Source organism: Diabrotica virgifera, chromosome 3 (genome assembly GCF_917563875.1).
Source record: "Diabrotica virgifera virgifera chromosome 3, PGI_DIABVI_V3a".
Taxonomy (NCBI): Eukaryota; Metazoa; Arthropoda; class Insecta; order Coleoptera; family Chrysomelidae; genus Diabrotica; species Diabrotica virgifera.
Window position 1 is genome coordinate 59,598,908 of NC_065445.1, and position 25,846 is coordinate 59,624,753.

A 25,846-nucleotide genomic window follows, 5' to 3' on the forward strand; every position below is an offset into this window, starting at 1 on the left:
AAAATTGAAATTAAAAACATTAATTAGACAAAATATTAGTTATACTTACGTTTTAAATACTGAATTATTTAAGTTTTTTTAATATTCCGTAATATGTAATTATAAATTAATCTATTAATTTTAGTGCCATCTACACGATAGTTGTGAAAGTATCCGAAGTAAGAAATTAATATTTCATCAATAGAACGTCAAAATGGTTAGCAAAATCTTAAAAAAATCGATTACAATTTATTTACTTTGTTGCGTTTTAAATATTAAGCGATAACAATTAAATAATAAATTTAAAAATTACCGGCGAAAGTTGCATTAGTAATCCGCTAGTGGCGGGCGACACCAGCGAAGCTCAGAGCGTATACAAAAAGGAATCTCAACAGTGAACAAGTCGACGGGTTTTTCACAAATCATCGTAAGCATTAATTTTCCTAAAATGGGATTTTTATCTTAAATGGTTCCTTACCATAGTTTACAGCTAATTCAAAATTATTTTTCTCATAATAACATCCTAAGTGTCTAAAATTGATTTTAATTTTTATCGTACCCACCGCATTTCAAGCTCATTTTGTGCCTTTGTTATCGTAAACGGCAAAGTAGTACCGACAGATGATAGTAAGCGCCATAAATCTTGTCGGTTAGGTTTGCATATTTTGCCGCTTACGATAATATTAAATGACCAAAATGAGCGTTAGGATTATTCAGTGTTATCTTAAATGTGTTAGAACTCAGTGCAAATTTTATTTCGCTAGAACAATTTAAAACGAAAATAGTGGTAGTTTTGATAAATCCTCTTATTCAATCGATGCGGTAAGTTTTCTTGTTTCTTCTAATTCCTTGTTTTTATGGGTTATTGTCACCGTCTATGTCGCCAGACCTTTCTGTACATCGCTAACAGTTGCTAATTTGCTGCGTCCATCTTTCTTGCCTCCTCGTCCACACCATCCCTCCATCTCAGTCTTGGTCTACGTTTACTCCTATTTCCTACTTGTACCTGGCTTCATATAAATTACATCTTACGACGCTCTCATAAGCTGACTTATAGTCAACAAAGAGACGAAACGTGTCAATATTAAATTCATTAGTTTTTTCTAAGATTTAAGGTAGCACAAAAGTCTGGTCAATTGTTGAACTAACTCGCCTAAAACCATTTTGATATTCACGAGGAAGTTCTTCCTATGTGTAGGTGCACGGTATTTAAGAGTTGTTTACTTATGGCTCCCTTCCTTTTGCAATCGTTTTTCAACACTAACCACATAAAAATAGAAATAATACACCACTGTATTTGATCTCAAAGGGAAAAGTTCTAATAAACATAGCTCGCAAAAGAAAGATCGAACTTTTATTGTTTATTTATTTTTTTTTTAGATTATGACTTTTCTGTTATATTGAAAATAATCTGATTAACTAAATTCTATACAAAAGACAAAGAGACTAACAAAGAAGCTAAAATGGGAAACAAAAGAAAAAAGGGAAGGCCGAGGAAGACATGGATGGACCAAATCGATGATACAGGTGAAAAGAGAGCCACCAATAGAAGTGCTTGGTAGAATTGGCGGAACCCTACATGCGACGCTCTGAAGAGCTTAAGGATTATGAGAAAGAAGAAGAAAAAGTGTTTATATTCGTCTTTTAACCTGTTAAACGTGCGGACTATGATTCCGCTTGTCTAAATATTTGTCGATTTCTGACGATTAATTACGATCTCGGTCGTGGCGTGCTCGCTAGCTTCAAGTGAGGGGATACTCGATACTCTATTCAGTAGTGCTGTGAGAATTGTCTTAGTGCGTTTAGTTCTGCTGCTACATTGACTTGCGGAACGTGAGTCCGCACGTTATACAATTGTCACAAATCTTCAGGTAAGATTCAATTTTAAAATATTTTGTTTTTAGGGTAAATATAAAAATATTTATGTAATTTATAATTGGGAGTGATCTACTGATTACGTTTTCTGTATATTTGATTTACATAAACTAATTTTTGTTACAGATTTTTTTAAATGCGTTTCGAAAAGCAACTAGCATACCTTGAAAAGCTGCATGCGGAATTTCTCTCTGATTCTGAGCCAGAAGCTGAACCTGGCGATGATGATGATAGCTTGGAAGGAGATTATGAAGAAGTACAGGACCACGATACCGACATGGAAGAAGACATTGAGGAGAGAATCTTAAAATCTCGAAGACAGCAGCGAAGATTGACTTATTTCCGTTCATTCATGTATCTACTTTGAGCAGCTCAAACATTTGTTTTTTATTTAGCCATTGTTTAGTTTCTTAGAAATAATTGTTTTGTATTTTTTTAATTTAGGTTTTTGTGATTTATAGGACTCAAAATGTGAAAAGGATATATCCGTTCACTTTTATTTTTGAAGCATGAGTTTAAGTGCAAGTTATAATAAATTTGTTTGCAAATGTTTTTTTGTCTTTATATTTAAACAGTTAACAAGTTCTCACACCGTTTTTCCGAAAATATTTGTTTTTTGGACCTTTTCTGTATGCGCGGACTGTGAGTCCGCACGTTACACTTTATGTACCATCATGCCACGTTATCTCTGAAAGGTTAATGTTCTTTTTATTTGTATAGTATATGGCTTAACACCCCATGTGGGGTTTCGCCTTCGCTTTCTAGATCCATTTTACGGGGTGGACCAGTCCCCATGATCATTGTATTTGTTTACTAATATGTCTCCATTTCGTCCGGTCTATTGCCTTCCCTTTCCATTTAGTAATTCCTGCCCCTCTTAGGTCCTCCTCTACTTCAGTTAACCATTTCGATCTGGGTCGACCACGTCTCCTTTTTCCTCCTGGTTGCCACAATACCATAGCTTTTGATACTGATTCTGGTCCTTGTCTCCATATATGAAACATTTGGTTCTTTGTACTTTTATTTTCTTTACTATATCTTCACCATTTCATTCTTCTAAGATTCCTTTATTCGTTCTCCTTCTATACTCCTGTTCTTCGATTCTCACTGGACCCAGTATTGTTCTTATTTTCTTCCGTTCATTTATCCCTAATTTCTCTTCTTTTTTTTTGTTATAGTCATCGCTTCTGCTGCATACATCGTTATTGGTATTATTATTGTTGTTTTTTTTATTTGTATCGTTTCTAAATAAAATTTTCTGAAACTGCGTCATTTTGTTTTGATTATATTTAAAATGGACAAATAATTAGAGACCGCATTGAGAAGGAGTACAAAGACCAAGAGGAAGAAGAACAATCCGGTTTTCGAACAGGAAGAAGCTGTACTGATAATATCTTCTGCCTCAAACAACTAATAGAAAAAAAATTAAGCACAAATCAAGAAACCCACCTCATGTTTATTGACTTGCAGAAGGCGTACGATACAGTTCCTGTAAACAAACTCTGGAACGTGTTACGACAGACGAATATTAGTGTCACCTTAACAAAAGCCTTAAGAAATTTGTATGAAGGGTCAACATCACAAATAAAAACTGGAAACAGATTATCGCAAAGCTTCCTGGTTAATAAAGGTCTACGTCAGGGGTGTTGTGTATCACCGACCTTATTTAAAATATATGTTGCAAAAGCATTGAAAGAGTGGAAACGAAAATGCAGAGGCATGGGCGTAGACCTTGGAGAGATTTGCTTATATACATTGCAGTTTGCTGATGACCAAGTTGTTATAGCAAACGATAAAGATGATCTAGAGTACATGGCAAGGAAATTACAAGAGGAATATAGAAAGTGGGGATTAGAAATTAATACAGAAAAAACAAAATACCTGCCAATAGGTACCGAACTATCGAACATCACATTAGAAAATAATGAAATCATCATGCCCTGCGACCATTACACATATCTAGGAATCGTTTTTGACACAACGGGGAAAGATGATGAAGAAATAAAGAGAAGAATAACACAATCCAGAAAAACAATAGGTTGTCTAAACAGCGTACTATGGAGTCATGAAATAGGAAAAAGAAGAAAACGCAATATCTACGAATCTCTTATTAAAAGCAGTCTATTGTACGGAGCAGAAACTTGGCGGATAACCGAAAACAGAAGAAAACTGGAGGCAGTAGAAATGGACGATTTTAGAAGATCAGTAGGAGTGTCACGCAGAGAGAGATTACGTAATGATGAGATAAGACAGCGAATGGGGGTTGACGGCTCTCTAACAACAGACATAGAAAGAAAACAGCTGATATGGTACGGACACGTCCAGAGGATGGATAACTCAAGACTCCCTAAAATAATTATGCAATGGGTACCACCAAACCGCAGAAAGAGAGAAAGACCCAAGAAATCTTGGAGAGAGGGAATAACGAAGGCGATGAGCGCAAGAGATCTTAGAGAGGGCCAATGGGATGATAGAGTATCATGGAAATTAGGCATCGGACAACGTCGCAAGACGTTTTAAAACCGATTGATATATATATAAAATAAAAATAAAGTACGTAGCAGACGTAAAAAGGTCTACATAAAATTTACGTGTTATTAGTGTTTACGTATGTATGTCGAAGAATGGTCAGCATTGTAGTGTTATTCTTTCGAGGAGTTTCCTCTTTTTTAAGTATCATTTTCGCCACACGTTATTACATCTTGTATTTTAAACTAAATAGTCTGTAATATTCTTCTTCTTCTTCTTCTTCTCCTTCTTCTCCTTCTTCTTCTTCTCCCTCTTCTGCTTCTTCTTCTTCTTCTTCTTCTTCTTCTTCTTCTTCTTCTTCTTCTTCTTCTTCTTCTTCTTCTTCTTGATGTGCCTATCAATCCGTAACGAATGTTGGCGATCATCATGGCAATCCTTTATATCGCAACGCGTGAAAACTGCATAGATATTGTATTGAACCAAGTTCTGAGGTACTTTAACCAGGATGTCTTTCTTGTTCCTGGACCTAGCTTTTCAAATATCTTTCCTTGCAAGATGGCTTGTAGAAGGGCATATCCGGATTCATTTCGCATAATGTGTCCAAACTATTCTAACTTTATAGATTTGATGATGGCTCGTACCTCTCGATTTTTCTTCATTCTTCTGAGGACCTCCAAATTTGTGACCCGGTCAGTCCACGGGATTTTGAGAATTCTCCGATATAGCCATATCTCAAATGCTTTCAATTTTTTGCACATATTTTCGTTCAATATCCAGGATTCAACACCATAAAAAAGGACAGCGAAGACGTAGCATTCTTACTTTTACGACAATATGGAGGTTGTGGCTCTTGAAGAAGGCCTCTATCCGGTTGAAACTGGATCTAGCTTTTCTGATGAGCGCTCTTATCTATTGGTTCTTGGTCTATACTTCATTTATTATAGTTTCGAGGTAGTTGTAGTGTGTCACTCTTTCTATAGGAGTTTGGGTGTTGTAGAGTTTACGTTTTGTTATCTTTTTCTTGCTAATATTCGTAAGATTTGTGTTCTTTACGTATATATTGAGTCCATATTGTTGACTAAAATACATAATTTTGTTTATAAGGATACGTTTCTGTGATCTATATGTGACAAGCCTTGATCACACACAAATGTAAATGTCCCGTAAAAATAGTAGTAATGCAAATTTAAAAATATAATTAAACAAAGAATTTTATAAGGCCATTATACATGCTGCGATGTAAACAACATGTATTTCTGGCAATACTACGTTACCACAGACGTTTATTAGTTCATCCGGTCACTGGAAAGTTTCTGCATATGCAATGCTGCTAGTGGTCAACGTGGTCGCTCTCAGAAAGGCATAATATATTGACCTCGACGAGAAACGTTAGTTCAGGAGTTTGGTGTATAAATGCATACTATAAATAACAGATTATTACTTTTCTTGGCATTCATTTTTAAAGGTAAAGAATTTATTAGTGTAGCGGAACATAGTTTCTTCGATAAACGAACGATAAAGAAAGTGATAAAATAATGTATTATTCAGCAAGTGAGAAAAAAGACATATTTCTCACGAGCACAGAACACGAGGCGAGTGCCGCAAATCAAGCGAGGGAGAAATAGGACATTTTCTCATGTGTTGTACTCTGTACTTTTTCTATGGATGCGGTTTTGTCAAGAGTTCAAACTTCAAAATTAAATAATTTAGGTGTTTTTAGGTATATTATACTCATAACTTGAAATAAAATACATATACATACATGTAGGTATTTAATATTCTTAAAATTATATACGTTATTTATTTCTTTACCTTCTTCTTCTTTAGGTGCCGTGTCTGTATTCAGACGTTGGCCTTCATCATGTTTACAATTTCTTGAAATCTCTCTCTATCGGCTGCTGTGCGAAATAATTCTTCTACTGTGCAGCCACACCATTGTCTAATATTACGCAGCCATGAAAGTTTCTTTCGACCAATCCATCTCTTTCCTTCCACTTTTCCTTGTATTATAAGGCGAAGCAGATGGTATTTAGGTCCTCTAATTATATGGCCGAAGTATTCCGTTTTTCTTCTCTTTATGATGCTTATGAGTAGACGTTCTGAATTCAGCATTTGAAGAACATCTTCATTGGAAGTGTGCGAAACCAACGATATCTTTAGGATTCGTCGATAGCACCACAATTCGAATGCTTCTATTTTGTTTAGCATTGTGGTTTTTAACGTCCATGTCTCACAACGATACAATAGGATAGACCACACATAACATTTCAGCACCTTCTTTCAAAAATTCATCGACAGGTTTCTGTTAAATAAAACTGGTTCCCAGGTCATAAAAGCCTTCCGTGATATTTCGATCCTAGTCATTATCTCTTCATCAGAGTCACAATTTACATTTAACCAGCTGCCAAGGTACTTGAAATGATTTACCCGTTTTAACTCCTCTCCATCAAGAGAAAGCTGACCTTGATCTATATTAATCTTTCCAACTGCCATCCACTTTGTCTTTGAAATGTTGATTTTAAGGCCTCTCCGATAACTTGCTTCACTGACTAGATTTAGTAGTGTCTGAAGATCTTGTAAATTTTCAGCAGGAATGGCTGTATCGTCAGCGTATCCAATATTGTTGATTACTTCTCCGCCTAGCCTTACTTCCCCTTGTCTGTCATCCAAAGCCTCCCTAAAGATTTCTTCAGAGTACAGATTTAAAAGGGTGGGTGATAAAACACAACGTTGTCGTACTCCACGTTTTATCGGCAGTTTTTCAGTACGACTGTCTCCAATTTGTATAGAGGCTACTTGATTGTAATATAAGTATTTCAGCAGTCTTATATCGAAGTGGTCAAGTCCTGTTGCCTGCAGGCAATCGAAAAGTGTATCATATTGTACTCGGTCGAATGCCTTCTCGAAGTCGATGAAAAAAACATAAACGTTTTTTCGGAATTCACAACTTTTTTGTAACAGAACGCGCATACAAAATAGTGCTTCTCTAGTTCCTAAACCATTTCTAAATCCAAATTGCTTATTACCCATTCTAGTTTCGCACAGAAGGAATACTCGGTTTTTTATAATACTTAAGTATCTTAAGTGTGTGACTCATCAAACTGATTAGTCTAAAATCGCTGCATTTGGTGGGCCTGCTTTTCTTGGGTAATGTTATAAACAGTGACTCCAACCAATCATCTGGTATTTTTCCTTCGTTGTAAATTTTGTTAAAGAAAGTAGTCAAGTAGGTAATGTTTTCCTCATCTAAAAGTTTAAGTAGTTCAACAGGGATTTGATCCGGTCCAGGTGCTTTATTGTTTTTGGCTTGTTGTATTGCTTTTATGACTTCTGACTTCAGTATCTCCCATTCTTTGCACTGTTGTTCGTGATCACAAATTTTTCCGTCTGCGGTTTTAAGTACGTGAGCATTTTTCTGTTTTCTAATTCCGGAGGTATATTTAAGTTTCTTGTGGAGGTTGAAACCATCATGCTTTTTTGGAGGTCTTCTCTTTCTTTGCATGAATTCTCAAGCCAGGATTCTTTGGCCTGTTTAATTTTTCTTTTTATGAGTTTGTTAATTTCACGGTATTTGATAATATTTCTATTTTTGTATTTTCGTCGAAATTCCATCAGGTCTGGAATTTCTTGGTTCATCCAGTCATTTTTTGCCAACATTGTAGGTGTTTTTAAAGATTCCCTAAAAGGGGTGATACACACGCGAGTAAGTACGCGAATTTATGGCTCGCGACCTTTTTCGCGCGTGTATCACCGCAAGTACGCGTACTTTAAGTCCGCCGAGTAAGTACGCCGTCGATCCAACAAGTTTGAAATTTTACTCGTAACCCGTACGTGTATCACTCCCACGAGCCGCGAGCCTCGAGCCATCATGTTATTGCGTTTAAAGTTACACTTATATTTTCACTAATTAAGCAAATTGCCTAGAAATAATTCAATCGTTTATTGTTGAAAGGAAAAAAGTTACATTTTATAAGTTTGGAGAAAACCCTAAAACACTATTTTAAGCTATACTAAATTATTTTTGATTATTTGTTTTTGAGTAAACCTAATTATTTATAGGCCGTTTTATCCTCCTGATGAAAATATTACCATCTTATCTATGATATTTTGTTTGTTTATGCCTACCTTGTATTAAATTAAAATAGATCAAAAACAAGTGCTATCCTTCACATCATGATTTTGACAGCTTACCACACTTATAAAAAATCAAATTATTCTTCTATTTAACAAAACCTGATCAAAATAATCAAACTCTACTAAAAAACATAAGATTTCAGCAAAATTAGGTACACAAAAAATAAAAAATTTAACCACGAGAACAGTTTCTAAATTTTTTGCAACCGACGGCGACCGCGATCTTTAAAACCGCGTACTTTAAGTCTGCCGTGTATCACCGACGGCGAGCCGAGTAAGTCCGCGTTCTTTAAACCCGCGTACTTAAAGTTTGCGTGTGTATCACGCGCTTTACGTCCTCCAAAAACGAGTTTTGAATATCGTATCGTATCGTTATTTATTTACAAAATTCTAATTGACAGTTATTTTTGAACAGTTTTGAAAGGTGATTCCTTTTAAGTTTTGCTTCAACACATTTTTTGACAATATTAGTAGTGTGTGTATTATTGTGCTGCAATACCTGGGGTATCTTATGCTTAATGAGAGATACAACATACTTCAATTGACTATACATGGGAAAATTCAGGGCAAGAGAAGTGTAGGAAGGAGAAGAATATCATGGCTGCGTAACTTGAGGGAATGGTACGGATGCACATCAACCTAACTATTCAGAGCAGCAGCATCTAAGATCAAAATAGCCTTGATGATTGCCAACCTCCGTCGCGGAGATGGCACGTAAAGAAGAAGATTGTGCATGTTACCATGTAAACTTACATTATTATGCTTCCAATTTTATTTCTCCTTTTTTTTTTTAATATATTGATATTTCGACACCCCCATCGAACGAGGTTGTAACTCATTTTTAGCGATTTTACAGGAGAGGCAAAAAACGAAAACATGAATTTTTAAAAATTTGTAGCGAAATGATTAGACCTTTTTACACCAATGTGATATGATATTTATAACATAATAAGGGATTACTGTGAGATGTATGCTTTGTAATTTTATTAGCTATTGAGAATCTTGAGTTTGATGGAGATACAACCGTGAGATCAAACATAAGTATTCGTAGAAAAAGGTTGTAACTCGCCTAACAACCATTTTACACTCTCCGTGTTAATCATTTTTCCCGTTTAACTATTAAAAGGTTGTAAGTTTTGAATTATTTGCAATAAAGCTAGGAGAAAATTTGTTTTTGTGGTATATTTAAACAAAATATCCACTCAAAGTTTACACAATTGTAGGTAATTGGAAATTATAAATTTTACAATAACATTAATATTCTATCACTATGAAAAAAAATGGTATAAAATATCTTAAATTTTTCGCATTCTTATTGCGGATCTGTAAATATTTATTTTAAACTATTTTACTTTATTACTTTACTCTTTTACTATTAATATCTACTTCAAAATTAACATGTGTGTCCTTAAATAGGTTAAAATTTAGAATATGCTTCTGATTTATTTCAGTTACGGATTTAGGCCTGCCTGATGCTTTGTCATATCGTATCATGGTTATCCAGAGGTGTGGAGCATATACGACTTAATATTTTTCGGTTTTTCTATAATGCATACATTGAATCAGCCTCGTTTTGTGAATGTGCTATTTCAAGAAAATACATGGATAATATTAATATTAAACTTTTTTAATACATAGAAGTACGTAGCAAACACTATTCTATACTTATTTTGTCCACCGCAACTATCAAAAAGGAAAAAAAGTCCGTAGATCCTTTTTGACTTTTATTTCGATAAATTGACTTATGAGATGCACCATATGTTTGAATACTTTATAAATTAAACATACGTGCAACAAAGTTGTAACTCATTTAAAAACCTTGTTAATCGTCAACTACAAAGAAAGTAAATATTTAACATAGTGAGTATCCAGTGCTACTGCCTTTTTCACGCTAGAATGGCACACGTAAGTTAAAATACAACTTTTTTCAATGGAGTATTAGCCAAACTATTGAGAATTAAACTATGTCGTTTATATTGACGTGGGCCCGTGTGCGCCATTTTTTGCTGAATTCGCCTGTGTTGAAATCTGAAAAAAGATGTAACTTGAGTTACAACCTTGTTCGATGGTAGTGTCGATTTTAACCGTAACTTTTTATTTTTTATCTTAGAAAGTTTAGTGAAATAATTATTTATGAAACAGTTCGTGAAGTATGCTTTTTGCGAACGCACGCGATATTTAGAGCACGAGCGACAGCGGAGCGAGTGCTATACATCGCGTAAGTTCGCAAAAATCACTTTACGCACAGTTTCATACAATATTTTATCTAGTCTACCAAAAACAAATAAAAAAACTGTAACTCTTCGTCACTGGAATTGATTTCTATTCTACAATTTTTAGAACTTTGGCATTTAAAAATTCTAACTTCTTTCAAACCACAAAACTGTCAAAAGTTTTGTCGTAATTTATTGCTCATTATGTCATCACCATGACAACGCGAAAGTTAAGGATATTTGATTATATGAAAGTGTGTTAAAAACAGTAGGAAAAAGTAAGTCCCATTTAAAATACATTGTTACTTTACGCACACTTTAAACACTTTACGCACTGCCATCTATAATGACAGTTTTCACAAATTAAAAACTTACACATAATATGACATAGAGTAGATAATAGAATTTTATAGGTTTTGCAAAATCTATAAGATTATTAATATTAAATCTTTTTAAAATTCTCAGTCGCAAAATGAGGTGACTTTAAAAGGGTTGGTAAAGGTGGTTTGTGTATGTTATTACAAGTTTTATTTGTAAATAGCTTACTAAATTTTTGGCTTAAAAATTTTTTTTCCAAACCAGGTTCTTGGGAATTAAATAGGCTACAATTTAATATTTAAATATTTTTTTCGTATCTCTGATGCTAATCTTTCTATTCTGAAGGAATTGCCATTTTTTCCAAACTACAAAAATTCGTTATTCGCTTTTAACTACATTTTTTTTAAGCTGATCATTCTAAGCAGGTCAATCTTCTTCTTCTCATCCTTCTTCAGGTGCCGTGTCCGTATTCAGAAGCTGCTGCGCGAAATAATCCTTCTACCGTGGAACCACACCATTGTCTAATATTACGCAACCATTAAAGCTTCTTTCGACCAATCCATCTCTTTCCCGCCACTTTTCCTTGTATTATAAGGCGAAGTAGATTGATGCCCTCTAATTATATTACCGTAATATTCTGTTTTTCTCCTCTTTATGATGTTTATGAGCAGACGTTCTGAATTGAGAACATTTTTATTGGAAGTGTACGAAACCCACAATATCTTTAGGATTCGTCGATAGCACCACAATTCAAATGCTTCCAATTTATTTAGTATTGTGGTTTTTAACGTCCAAGAGCTAACATATATAATAAATTATAGCTCTGTTACTATTGGTGTTAAATAAAATAAAAAAAAACGGTTTTGTTTATTTTTTCAAAAGGTACATTTTGGTTAAGTATAGTTGTTTTGCTCAAACGAAAACTTTTTAGTTATTAACAGAAATCTTATTAAAAACATTTATTTTTTCGATATAAAACATTTATTTTTTCGATATAAAACTAACACTTTCGATAGCGCATAAATCGAAAACTATTAATTTTATCAAAAAAATGTATAGAACGTTTTTTGCTAAGAATAAATGCTTTTATCAAATTTTGTGATCAAAATATAATTATATATAAAAAATTTTCACCCCCGAGATGGAGTGACAACCACCCCCATGGTAAAAGCGCCTTTCGGCATCATATAGATTTTGATCCTTGACTATCCACTACTTATTCTTACATTTTCAAGCAAATCGATCCATTATGTAAAAATTGCGAGGTTTTGTCCTGCTTTATTACTTGGACTAATTAAAAATCAATTTTCATTTTGTCATCAAATTTTAAAGGGCTGTAACTTTTTTATGTGCAGATTTGTACTAAGGTAAGTTAGGTTCAATCGAACTATTTTTGGTCCCAAAATACGTGATTTAATTTATGACCTACATTTTTGTTACACCCTGTATATAGACCCCCTAATATAAAAAAACTTCCACATTTTTCCTACCAGGAAGCAAAAAAAATGGAAAGAGGATATCAAAAAAACAACCCATATATGAGAGATGATAAAGGGATGTTGCTAAATGAGCCGGAAAAAATAATGGAAAACTGGCAAAACTATTTCACAGAACTGCTAAATAAGAGCGAAGTACAAAAGGAAACAAGCCATGAAATTGAAGATGATCAGATAGCAATAGAAATACCCACAGAACAAGAAATAAAGAACGAAATAAAGAGCTTGGAGGCATCGCACTATTAGAAATAGTTTACAAAATCTTGGCACAAAGTATAAGAAAAAGGCTAAGTCATTATTCGGAAAAAATACTGGGGGAATACCAGGCAGGTTTTAGAAACAACAGATCAACGACTGACCAAATATTTGCCTTAAAAGAAATACAGACTTCCTGTTACGAACATAAAACAGTACTATATGCTTTGTTCCTAGACTTTAAGCAGGCTTACGACACAGTAAATAGACAGCAGATGTACGAACTGATGAAAGAAATGGAGATAACAAGTAAAATTGTTAGGATGATAAAGATGACGATGGAAAACACAACAAACGAAATAGCTTGGAAAGGGTATACATCCAAAAAGTTTGAAACCAAGGAAGAATTACGACAAGGAGACCCACTATCAACCATGGCATTCAATCTAACATTGGAAGGAATAATCAGGAAAAGCAAAATAAACATGCAAGAAACGATATTTAAAAACGGCCACCAATGCATAGCATTTGCAGATGATCTGACGCTATTAGCAACAAGCAAAAAAGAACTACAAAAGTTAATGAAAAACATAATAACGGAAGCCAAAAAATTCGGACTTAAAATAAATGAAGAAAAGACAAAGTATATGATAATGGGAGAGATCCAAAAAGAAAAAGAGAATAACATCATAGTTACATATTATTATAAAAATACTCGTTCAAAAGAGCCACAGAAATTATTTACCTGGGAGCCAAAATAGATGAAAATGGTCATGAAGAAGGGGAGATAATGGCAAGAATAGCTAAAGGAAATAACAAATATGGAGCATTACGCACATTATTGAAATCCAAATACGTATCAAGAAAAACAAAAATAAGAATTTATAAGACTGTTATCAGACCTACAGTAACATACGCAAGTGAAACATGGGTGCTCAAAAAGTCAGAAACAGACCTATTAGGAAGATGGGAGAGAAAAATGCAAAGAGAAATATATGGAGGTATGAAAATAGAAGGTCAGTGGAGAAGAAGAACCAATAAAGAATTGGAAGAACTATATCAAGAGCCAACGATTACGACGACGATCAAAGCACAGAGAATACGATACTTGTGTCACATAGAGAGAATGGGAAGTAAACGAATGTCAAAAATGGTACTCTCACGAAGACCAATACAAAAGAGGAGGAAAGGCAGGCCAAGGAAAAGATAGAAGGACAGTGTATATGAAGACTTGAAGAAAAGTAACATTGAGAGATGGAAAGAACTAGCATTGGACAGAAGGAGATGGAGAGAGGTGGTGAAGGAGTGTATAAAAAGACTGAAGTGTATTTAAATAAAATTTACAAGTTTTATAAGTTATGTAAGTTATACTAAGTTATTTATTATATTATTTATGTAATCAGAAATGTAAACATTTTAGCCCTAGGCCTACAAGGCCTGTTGCGCTTAATAAATAAATATAAAAAATTTTCACCCCCGAGATGGAGTGACAGCCACCCCCATGGTAAAAGCGCCTTTCGGCATCATATAGATTTTGATCCTTGACTATCCACTACTTATCCTTACATTTTCAAGCAAATCGATCCATTATGTAAAAATTGCGATGTTTTGTCCTGCTTTATTACTTGGACTAATCAAAAATCAATTTTCATTTTGTCATCAAATTTTAAAGGGCTGTAACTTTTTTATGTGCAGATTTGTACTAAGGTAAGTTAGGTTCAATCGAACTATTTTTGGTCCCAGAATATGCGATTTAATTTATGACCTGCCTTTTTGTACCTTGTTGTATATAGACCCCTAATATAAAAAACTTCCACATTTTTCCTTTGAATTCATTATTTTTTCCAGGGGTAACTTATTTGCCGGTTATAACCACGACAAAAAAACAACCGGAAAACCGATTATTGTGGATTAAAAAAATCTGTTTTAGGTTATAACCGACAGATTTTTAGGATTTCCCCATCCCTACCTCGTGGTCTGCCTGAAACAGATCACATTTGGTAATTTAATGGTAAATTAATATATATTATTGTGTTTGCATTTTATCAATCAAAAGCAAAATAAAAATTAAATTAAATTTTTTTTAAATAACGCGGGCACATAAATTTGATACACCCTGTATATTGAGCTGTTTTAAAATTTATTAGAATTTAGTTTGGATGTAAGTAGATTTCTCTTTTAATGAGCTTTCCGATGAACCATTAAAGACTTTTGTGAATAATTAAAGTAAAAATAACGACGTATTTAGATTTAAAATGGAAAAAGATTGTTTAGGGTAGAGGTAATTATTAATTTCTCGAAATTGATAATTTAAAAGAAATTTGGAAATTTAATATCTTTGTGTCAACCCGAGTGAATGTTGTAGAGTTTCCACGAAAGTAATTAGGATGGTAGGAATAATTTTAAAAATGACTGTTTTGTTTGTCGAATGGAAAAGTCGAGGTTTCTGATGTTTGGCAATGTGGAAGGGGAAAAGTAGTTAGAATGATTGAGGAGTTTGAAAAAGAAGTCATTATGTTTTTGGCATCGCTAAAGAGCGGTTCGACGTGTTAAGTGGATCGATAGTTAGCAGATACCAGTGGCTGTTTGATAGTGGAGAATAGTGTTGAAAAGTGGAACGAGAGACAGATCAAATTGAGACGAAATACCTCTTTGATTCTGTATTATTCTGAGAAGGAGAGCAGAGAATTTTTGGAGTTTTGTTTGAATCGAGTACGTGTCAAAAGAGACCCGGCTTGTTGGAGAATTGGTGCTGGTATGCTGATAGTTTTGAAGCTGGTCAACGGAGAGAGGCTTTGATGAGTAGCCTTTAACATAGTCAACGAGGGAGAGCTGCTTGGGGTCACGAGAAGACATCCGAGTGAGTGAAGCAAAAGGTCAGTCAATTTATGTGAAAGAGATTTTTATGTTCGGGAACTAAATTCTTGAGTAAAAAGCATATGAATTAAAATTCCAATATTTCAAAATATAAATAGTAAATATAGGTAATCTTGGGAAGACATAAATTTGTTGTGTTTAGTTTGTTTTACCAAAGTCATCGGGAACAAACCGATAAATTGTTTTTTGTTAACTATAATAAATTTAAGTGGTAATAATTTCATTCGGACATCTGTGTCCAGAGGTTTTTAGATTCGATAGATTTCAGAGTATTGATTTTGATAAATAAAAGACAATTCTGTATTTTTATTTTAATATTTTGCTTTATTTCTTTTCCCTATTTTATCCCGATTAGGATCAACTCAGAGATACTGAACCCACGAGAGAAGATAAGTATACCGTGAGATAATTTGGATTTTTTTTAATAGTATAAAAAAGGCACCCTGAGATTTTTTATTCAATTTTTATGTATGATTTGCGACAATTAAATAATTAATCAAATAAATAATTAATATAAAATTAATAAGAAGCAGATCATAACAACATGGCGAGCCAACGTTAGGGCATTAAAGTATCTCTGGTTGTGAATTTGAAGGGAATAGGAAACGGAAAAAACAGGTGAAGGTGAATTTATTTGCCCGTCGGAAAAAGTTTGATATATTTAAAAATTTTGAAATATTTGTTTGACTTAATTTTTTTTATCTAGGTACAGTTTTTACATATTTATTTTATTTTTGATTGATTTGAATTTTGAAATATTTAAAAATTTGGGGGATAAATTGATTATATTTGGGGAGAGAAAAATTTTCATCTCGACAGCATACAAGGTATTTTCGAATTTCATATTAGGCGGGGATAAATTTTAACTACATGTCGATAACAACCAGGAGCAAAAGCAAAGAAAACAAAAAACAGGAAGAACAGGAAGACATTTTCGAAACAACAATCATGGCATCAGAACAACAGGAATTATCAGGAATAGATAAAGTAATACAACTGATGGAACTCCACTTACAAAGATGGGACGAAATATTAAATAAAAGGGATAAAAATCAGGAAGAAGCATCAAAGAAATTGGATAAAATGGATAAAATGCAAGAAAATCAGGAAGAAACAAAACGAGCAATGAAGGAAACACAACAAAAAATGGATAACAATCAACAGGAAACAAAACAAGCAAAGGAAAAAGAACAGGACATTCTGGAAATGGACAAGGAACATGAGCAACGAAAAAAGGATAATTTTGACAAAAAACAAACGGTGGAAATGAATTTGGCAATGAAGCAAGGACAGAGAAGAAAGAGGAGAAAACAACAGAAGATAAATAAAAACAATGAAGCATGGGATTCCTCGAAAAAAGAGATGAGCCCAGAAGAAGAAAAAGAAGAAAAAAGAGTAACAAAGGAAATTGACGATTGGAATTCCTCGAAAAAAGAGATGAGTCCAGAAGAAGAAAAAGAAGAAAGAAGATTGATAAAAGAAAATTAAGATTGGGATTCCTCGAAAAAAGAGATGAGCCCAGAAGAAGAAAAAGAAGAAAGAAGATGGATAAAAGAAAATGAAGATTGGGATTCGTCGAAAAAAGAGATGAGCCCAGAAGAAGAAAAAGAAGAAAGAAGATTGTCAAAAGAATATGAAGATTGGGATTCCTCGAAAAAAGAGATGAGCCCAGAAGAAGAAAAAGAAGAAAGAAGATTGACACAGGAAAATGAAGCTTGGGATTCCTCAAAAGATGAGATGAGCCCAGAAGAAGAAGAGATCAGAATAGAAAAAGAAGGCGAAAGAGATACCTTTGAAACTGTGTTATTTGAAGAAGAAGTAAACAGGGGAGAAGCCAGAATTGAAAAAAGTTGTATTTGCACAGCAGTCGCGCTGAGATATTATTTTATTTACGAAAATGTAGGCGGAGGAGAACCTCAACTTCGTTTTGTGCAACATCCCTTAATCGAACTAGAAGTTGATATTCCAAAAGAGGACAAAGAGGAAGAACTAACTCCAGAAAACGTGGACTATGAAGACGATGTAGAATATTTGAGAAGTTTAGACCCTAAAGAATGGAAGTCACAAGATCATTACAAAGTCCTAGGTATCCCAAATATAAAATACAAAGCAACAGATGACATTATCAAAACTGCCTACAGGAAGAAAGTCTTAAAGCAACATCCTGACAAACATAAAGCGCTAGGGGAAGAAATCAAAACAGATGATGACTATGTTACCTGTATAACAATGGTTTATGAAACTATAGGAAATATAAGTAGGAGAAGAGCGTACGATTCGTTTGATCCACAATTCGACAATGATCTACCTTGTACTAGTGATATAAAAAAAGACTTTTACAAAGCGGTTACGTATTATTTTGACTTAAACTCCCGATGGTCGGAAAAAACACGGGTGCCCAAATTAAGAACTGAAAATTCGACAAAGGAAGAGGTGGAACACTTTTATTCGTTTTGGTATGATTTTAAATCATGGAGGGAATATTCCTATGAAGACGAAGAGGAGAAAGATAAATGTCAAGATCGTGATGAAAAAACTGAGAGATTAAGAAGAAAAAAAGAAGAAATAAAATTGATATGTGGAGAAGAAAAGGAGAAGGAACTGCGTGGAGTATTGAGGGAATGTGAAAATTTAATAAATGAAGAAAACAAAGTAGCCAAAAAGTATGAAAATTCATTTGAGACTAAAAACTTAGGAAATTTTCGATCGAAAACTTACCATATCCCATCTAAGTACAGACACTGGGAAAAAGAAAACAATTGTTTTTCAGGTGGGACTCAATATTTTGACACAATAGAAAAGTGTTGTTGTCGAGAGAAAATCATTTTTTTTTTGTTGCACTTATTTATACTGATTTTATCTCAAAACAAGGCGGGGATGTTATTGTGTTTGCATTTTATCAATCAAAAGCAAAATAAAAATTAAATTAAATTTTTTTTAAATAACGCGGGCACATAAATTTGATACACCCTGTATATTGAGCTGTTTTAAAATTTATTAGAATTTAGTTTGGATGTAAGTAGATTTCTCTTTTAATGAGCTTTCCGATGAACCATTAAAGACTTTTGTGAATAATTAAAGTGAAAATAACGATGTATTTAGATTTAAAATGGAAAAAGATTGTTTAGGGTAGAGGTAATTATCAATTTCTCGAAATTGATAATTTAAAAGAAATTTAGAAATTTAATATCTTTGTGTCAACCCGAGTGAATATTGTAGAGTTTCCACGAAAGTAATTAGGATGGTAGGAATAATTTTAAAAATGACTGTTTTGTTTGTCGAATGGAAAAGTCGAGGTTTCTGATTTTGTCGAGGTTTGGCAATGTGGAAGGGGAAAAGTAGTTAGAATGATTGAGGAGTTTGAAAAAGAAGTCATTATGTTTTTGGCATCGCTAAGGAGCGGTTCGACGTGTTAAGTGGATAGATAGTTAGCAGATACCAGTGGCTGTTTGATAGTGGAGAATAGTGTTGAAAGTGGAACGAGAGACAGATCAAATTGAGACGAAATACCTCTTTGATTCTGTATTATTGTGAGAAGGAGAGCAGAGAAATTTTGGAGTTGTGTTTGAATCGAGTACATGTCAAAAGAGACCCGGCTTGTTGGAGAATTGGTGCTGGTATGCTGATAGTTTTGAAGCTGGACAACGGAGAGAGGCTTTGATGAGTAGCCTTTAACATAGTCAACGAGGGAGAGCTGCTTGTGGTCACGAGAAGACATCCGAGTGAGTGAAGCAAAAGGTCAGTCAATTTATGTGAAAGAGATTTTTATGTTCGGGAACTAAATTTTTGAGTAAAAAGCATATGAATTAAAATTCCAATATTTCAAAATATAAATAGTAAATACAGGTAACCTTGGGAAGACATAAATTTGTTGTGTTTAGTTTGTTTTACCAAAGTCATCGGGAACAAACCGATAAATTGTTTTTTGTTAACTATAATAAATTTAAGTGATAAAAATTTCATTCGGACATCTGTGTCCACAGGTTTTTAGATTCGATAGATTTCAGAGTATTGATTTTGATAAACAAAAGACAATTCTGTATTTTTATTTTAATATTTTGCTTTATTTCTTTTATCTATTTTAGGACCAACTCATCGGATCAACTCAGAGATACTGAACCCACGAGAGAAGATAAGTATAACGTGAGATAATTTGGATTTTTTTTAATAGTATAAAAAAGGCACCCTGAGATTTTTTATTCAATTTTTATGTATGATTTGCGACAATTAAATAATTAATCAAATAAATAATAATTAATATAAAATTGATAAGAAGCAGATCATAACAATATATATTGTTTAAACTCTGACATCTAGTTTTTCTAAAAAGTATCTGATTTGATGTAAATGTAACGTGCTGCTATTCAAACAGTCGATTTATTTAAATTCTTCCATGAATTTATTCTGCAAAGGGAAGTTTGCGCATCAAATAAGAACTACATATAATTCAAACCGACAGACGTTATCGTACATGTTATTTTAGAGAACAACGGAGGCTATAATTGCTTTCAAAAGAAAGAATCTGAACATTGAAGGTTTTGAGAATATTAAAAATACCGTAAATAATGAATTTCAGACGAGAATACACTTTTGCAATTAAACTGTATAAAAGATGTTTTAATTGACTGACAATTTAAATCTGAAAGTTTAGAGAATGTTTTTCTCTAGTTATATTAGGGGAGCAAAGTATGCTAAATGTGCAGTCACCCGAGCGTTATGGGGACCCATTGGGTTGTGAAGAGTCGGTCCTAAAACCAAAAAAAGTTAAGTAAAGTTTTCCATTTTGATGGGGACTTTCCATTTTTAATTTAATTTTCCATTTCCAACAATCGTTTTTTCCGATTATAACGCCATCTATCCATAATTCGAAAAAATGTTTCGAATAAAAGTTACTTACTTTTACGTAAGGAATCCAAATCTGCAATAAAAAAATAGGGGCTTGTATTTTAAGGTTTTAAAGTAACCCCTTACCCCACCTCCGTTGGAGGGGCCTCTTTGCTGCCATTCGATAGATCTTTCAAAAATATTGAATAAGTGTATTTTACAGTTTTTCGATCTGATTTTCATTTCGCGAAATATCGCGGGATTCGTATTGAAAATATTAAATTTACCCCCACCCCTCTCCGTGGGAAGTCGTGTTTTGTATCATTCCATAGATTTTCAAAAAATATTGAGCACATATTTTTTAGTTGTTTGATCTGTCATTCATTTCGCGAAATATTCGCTTTTTTCTTGTGGAACTTTGGGAATCACCCATTTCCTTACGCCCGATTCAAATCGTCAGATTTTTGAAATATACACTCTTTTGCATTACTTCACTTACCTTATCTTAATCTGACAATTTCTAGTTTTTTTAAGGATAGATTTTTTTTTCGGGTCCCCCTTAACGAACTCCCCTGTGTTAAGAGCCAATATATGGTAGAGGTACATCTGTAGGGTACCAAGTTTCTCCCCATATGATAATCTGACGCGCTCGAGTAACTGCAATAATCCCCGCTTGGGCTCCCCAACGATTACGGAATATTACGAAAAATATGTGTTGACTGTAATTATTTCCGTACAGGAAAACTAAATATTTTCGAAATTAATTTGGTGGTTATATAAGGTAGCAAGGGTAAAAAGGTCACAAGAAGATTTTACACATGGCCCATAAAATAGAAGTCATCTAGATAGTTTTAACATAATTTACCAATCCTTATTTATTAAAATTTAAAGGTTTATTATTCTAAAAAATGGTATACATTTTTTTTTATAGTCGTATTACTCCGTAGAGTAACTAGGTGCATTTTTCCGTTGGAACTTTACCAGCTGCAGACGGGGGATGTGAATTGCATAGTGTAGAATTCCTTCCCTCTGGTTTTCACTGCAGCATCCATTTGACTTGCAAATTGTAGAAGTCTTGGAGGTGTCACCAGGAAAGTGTACCAATAAGTTTTCAATTTAAAAATCTTTTAGTAATATTTTTAATATTTTCAATATTAATAATTTACTATTAGGATTGAAAACTATTTCGTCCTTCGGCTTATTATTCTGCTGGTGAAGCAATCTATTGCGAATCTTCACTGTTATTTTATACCCTGTGTGGTTCTGATTAATCTTAAGAACATTTTATTTTATTTAGCGTATGGCAATTTGATACACAACATTATCACACATATGTTATAGTCTAACATCTAATGTATTAATATATTCAATCGACGCTGGTGTTGCAGAGGCGAAGTCCAGAGGATCTCCATCATACTTTCTCCGAGGGCATTCGGCAATCATATGCTGGATGGTCTGTTTCTCGGCGCCGCAGTCGCACTCAGCAGAGGTTCTCATTTTCCATTTATAAAGGGAATCTGCGCAGACTCCATGACCCGTTCTTATCCTGTTAAGAGTTGACCATGATTTTCGGGGGAGGTCAAAACCTGGTGGAGTTTCTGTGATGCATGGTGTGTTTCTCATTATTAGGTTCGGTCTGTCGCTCTGCATGTTCTTCCACTGGGAGTTCATTTGGAAATTGTTGGAACTCAAGTTTATTGTATCTCTAGTCGGAGGTTTTTTGGAGCGCAATCGATGTGAGTTAGCGTCGGCGACATATGTGTGTATAGGTAACTGCGGGTTGTTAAGCAGCTTTTGGAATTCTCTAAGCAGAGCATGCTGACGACGAAGGTTAGGTGGAGGTATGTGGCTCAGTAGTGGAAGCCACTCCACAGGTGTAGACTTGATCGTTCCAGATATGAGACGCATGGCGACATTGAGCTGAGTATCTATAATTTTTGTGTGAACGCTGTTCAGCCAAACAGGGGAGCAGTATTCAGCTGCGGAGTATACGAGTCCAAGGGCTGAACACCGAAGTGTACTTGCTGTTGAGCCTCATGTAGTCCCGCAAAGCTTCTGTATGATGCTGTTACGGGTTCTCAGCTTTGCTGCGGTGTTCTCAAGATGTTTCTTAAAGGCGAGTGTTCTGTCCAGGGTGACGCCGAGGTACTTGGGATTATAGTTGTGCGTGAGCAGTTGGTTATCAATGTACACTTTAAGTTTTGTGTGGGCCATATGTTGTTCAGGTGAAAACAGCTAACCTCGGTTTTTTGGGGTTAGGTTTAAGTCTCCATTGTTTAAAGTACTTAACCAGGCGTTCCAGATCTTCCGTTAGGATTGCCTCGGAGTTTTGTATTAAGGAGTTTTGAGTTGCAAGTGCCCAGTCGTCTGCATATCCAAATTTTTTAGATCTGGTAGGGGGCATATCAGCTATATACATACTAAATAGCAGCGGTGCAAGTACGGAGCCCTGGGGGAGGCCGTTGTTAAGCGTTCTCTGTTTGCTCACTGTAGTTCCCATGGTTACATGAAAGTTTCTACTGCTCAGCATAGTATTTATGAGTCGGGCGGTTGCTTTGCAGGGGATTATTTTCAGGAGCTTATAGATGAGGCCATCTTTCCAAACCGTGTCATATGCAGCCGATAAATCGATGAATGCCACAGACGTCTTCAGTTTTCTTTGGTAACCTGCCTCTATGTAGGTAGTTATAGAGAGCACTTGGTCAGTGGTGCTTCGTTGAGGCCTGAATCCTGCTTGTTCAATTGGTATTTTTTGAAGTAGCTTTGGACCGATTCTGTTCAGGACCAGTCTTTCGAGGAGCTTGTAAGCTGAACTGAGTAAAGCGATGGGGCGGTAACTCGCTGGGTTGTCTGTTGGTTTTCCAGGTTTTAGAATGGCTATGATTTTTGTTTGTTTAAAGATGTTTGGTAGCTTACCTGTTTTGAGTATATCTGTATAGAATTTAGACAACCAGGTTTTTGCAAATTTCTCACAATGGATCAGGAATTCGGGAGGTATACCATCTGTACCAGGAGCTTTGTTAGGTTTAATGTCTTTGATGGCGTTTAAGACTTCTTCTGGAGTGAACGGTGCGGAGTACTCTGTATCTGATGGACAGGCAGCTTTTAGATGTTTAAGCTCCCTTTTTATAGTAGTGGTAAACTTTTTATCACATGCTCCTCTGGAGGTGGCAACTATATGTGATGCAATTTTATTAGGGTTGAAGTCGTGGATTTGTCGTGTTGCCAGTTTGTCACTTCCGAGTTTTCTTAGGAGCGACCACGCTTTACGGCTAGACTTTTTGGAATCTAACGATTCGACTTCATTTGTCCATTTCTTCCTTCTTGCTAATCTTAAGAAAAAAAAATAAGTAAATGGGAAAATTAATATGTAATAGGTACATAATATATGACAATAAGCTCTATACACTTTTACGGGTCCAATAAATTTGTGCGTGATAAAAATTGACCACCAGCTACGCATTAAAGTGACTCGTTTTGCATATATCACGGCAGACTCGGTCAGACTAATTCGTACTTTTACATAGTACAGACTAAAAAATATTATATGTAGAATATACTATTTTATGGGCCATGTGTAGAAAAAACTAGTAAAAGTGTAAGTATAAATCTTATAATTATACTTACTAGTTTTTTCAGGTCGCAATTGGAGTGGTCTAAGATTTGAAGTAAATAATCTATAATATTTTATAAAAAATTGGGCAAACTAGATAAAATAAAAAAAATTATCTAGCCGGGCCGAAAAAAATTAACAAAAAAAAACGGGATATACATACAATTGGTAAGAGAGATACTTTCAAGATCTCAGTACCTGCTCATACCACTTTTGATATTAATTTGCTCTTTATTAGGTCTACAGTTGGATTAAAATTCCTTCAAATTTGATGATAAACTTTACTTACACAATTGGAGCTTGTTCATGGGTAGTAACTTAGCACCTCTCTTGACAGAAATATTCCGTTCATTTTCAACTTCAAATATCTCGAAAATTAATTACTTTATCGTTACGAATAAAGAGTATATTAGTTACCTAGAAAGTATTGTAGAATCTAAATATTGTGCTAAAATAACAATTCCGCCAGTGGCGTAGGATCTGGGAAGGGTAAATTATTCACTGTCGCCTGTCGTAGGCCTCTGTCGTAGCCAGAAACGTTTGTTTATTATAATTTGGTAGGGTATACGGTAACTACACCTCTGCAAAGTATCACAAGGATATGTCAAATAATCATACAGAAGTAAAAAACTTCGTTTGTATAATGGTTATACCATTATACCAACAAAGTTTTTTACTTCTGTATGATTTTTTAATTATGGTATACAGCCAGCTACTGGGATTTTTCCATTGATTTTGATAGTATGTCAAATACAGTAGAGCGTCGATTATCCGAACGTCGATTATCCGAACGTCGATCAACCGAACGACCGGTTATCCGAACTCCCGAATCCCGCGCCCCGCACTCGAGTACTGAGCAAGCGTTAGTAATTAATGCTTAAAATGTCTTCAATTTTCATCAATGTTGTATCCAAAAATATGTTGTTGCTAAGACTGCACTTTTTTGTTTAATTGCTATTTGTCATTATCAAGGTATAAACAAATATGCAGGTATATAAATATGGCTTTTATTCACTTTTGGATAAATATGTATGACTATCTCAATATAGTTCGATTATCCGAACAAATCGGTTTTCCGAACACCCATGTCCCCCGATTAGTTCGGATAATCGACGCTCTACTGTAGTTTTAAAGTACTGGGTAAAAATAGTTATTCAATTTTTAAATAAAACACCCTGTAACTCAATAACGAGGCACATCTTATTAAGTGAAATGGGTTAATTCTTAATATTTTCAGGTCTAGAATCTACACCTTAGAGATTGGACATTCTTAATGAATCACCCTATATACATTGTAAATCATGATTCGGGAGTGCTCTTCATAATATTCAACGTGTTTTGGCTTGTTTATTTCTAGTGCATCTTTATTGTGATTGTAGTGTAATTGGTAGTTACTGTTTTACGGAACAGATTCCCCAGATCGAATCCACATATTTCGTGGTAAGTTTAGTAAAAAATTATCCTTTGTGCACCATGGACTATTTACCAATGCCTGAACCTGCAACTTTACTTTGTTTATATCGGTTTAACAGGTTAAACTGAAAAATATATCAAAGCCACTCTACCTAATGCAAGCTTTGATGTACGTCGGGCACACAAACGACTGGAACTGATTTCTGCTTGATTATACATTTAGCAAAATGTAATGGAGTAGCCACAGATTTGACATTTTTATTGGAAGGATAACATGCAAATTCATGATAGGTCCTATCAAGGGAACAAGTCAAGTTATTTCAATCCCTATTTTGCTTCACAAAGTTCTCGGTTATTTCATTATTTGCTAATACATTCTCTACGGAGTCCTGCACAAATATTTTCTGGTTGCCTATTCATACTGGAAGAGCGGATTTAAA

At 34.4% G+C, this 25,846-nt stretch overlaps 1 protein-coding gene across 1 annotated transcript; it reads left to right on the forward strand.

Annotated features, from left to right (window-relative positions):
• Window positions 1-1,990: 1,990 nt before the first annotated feature.
• On the forward strand, window positions 1,991-25,250 carry LOC126882490 (dnaJ homolog subfamily C member 2-like). The gene is made up of 3 exons (XM_050647455.1): window positions 1,991-2,198; window positions 17,460-18,080; window positions 25,231-25,250. The coding sequence occupies exons 1-3, from the start codon at window positions 1,991-1,993 to the stop codon at window positions 25,248-25,250; spliced, it is 849 nt and encodes a 282-aa protein (XP_050503412.1).
• The last annotated feature ends 596 nt before the right edge of the window (window positions 25,251-25,846 follow it).

Bases quoted from the DNA above. Each gene is read 5' to 3' on its own strand.
- LOC126882490 (XM_050647455.1), top strand. From the start codon at position 1,991: ATGCGTTTCGAAAAGCAACTAGCATACCTTGAAAAGCTGCATGCGGAA. The intron at 2,199-17,459 runs GTTCATTCATGT...ACGAAAATGTAG, and splicing joins GCGAAGATTGACTTATTTCC to GCGGAGGAGAACCTCAACTT. The intron at 18,081-25,230 runs GTGATGAAAAAA...TAATATTTTCAG, and splicing joins GAAAGATAAATGTCAAGATC to GTCTAGAATCTACACCTTAG.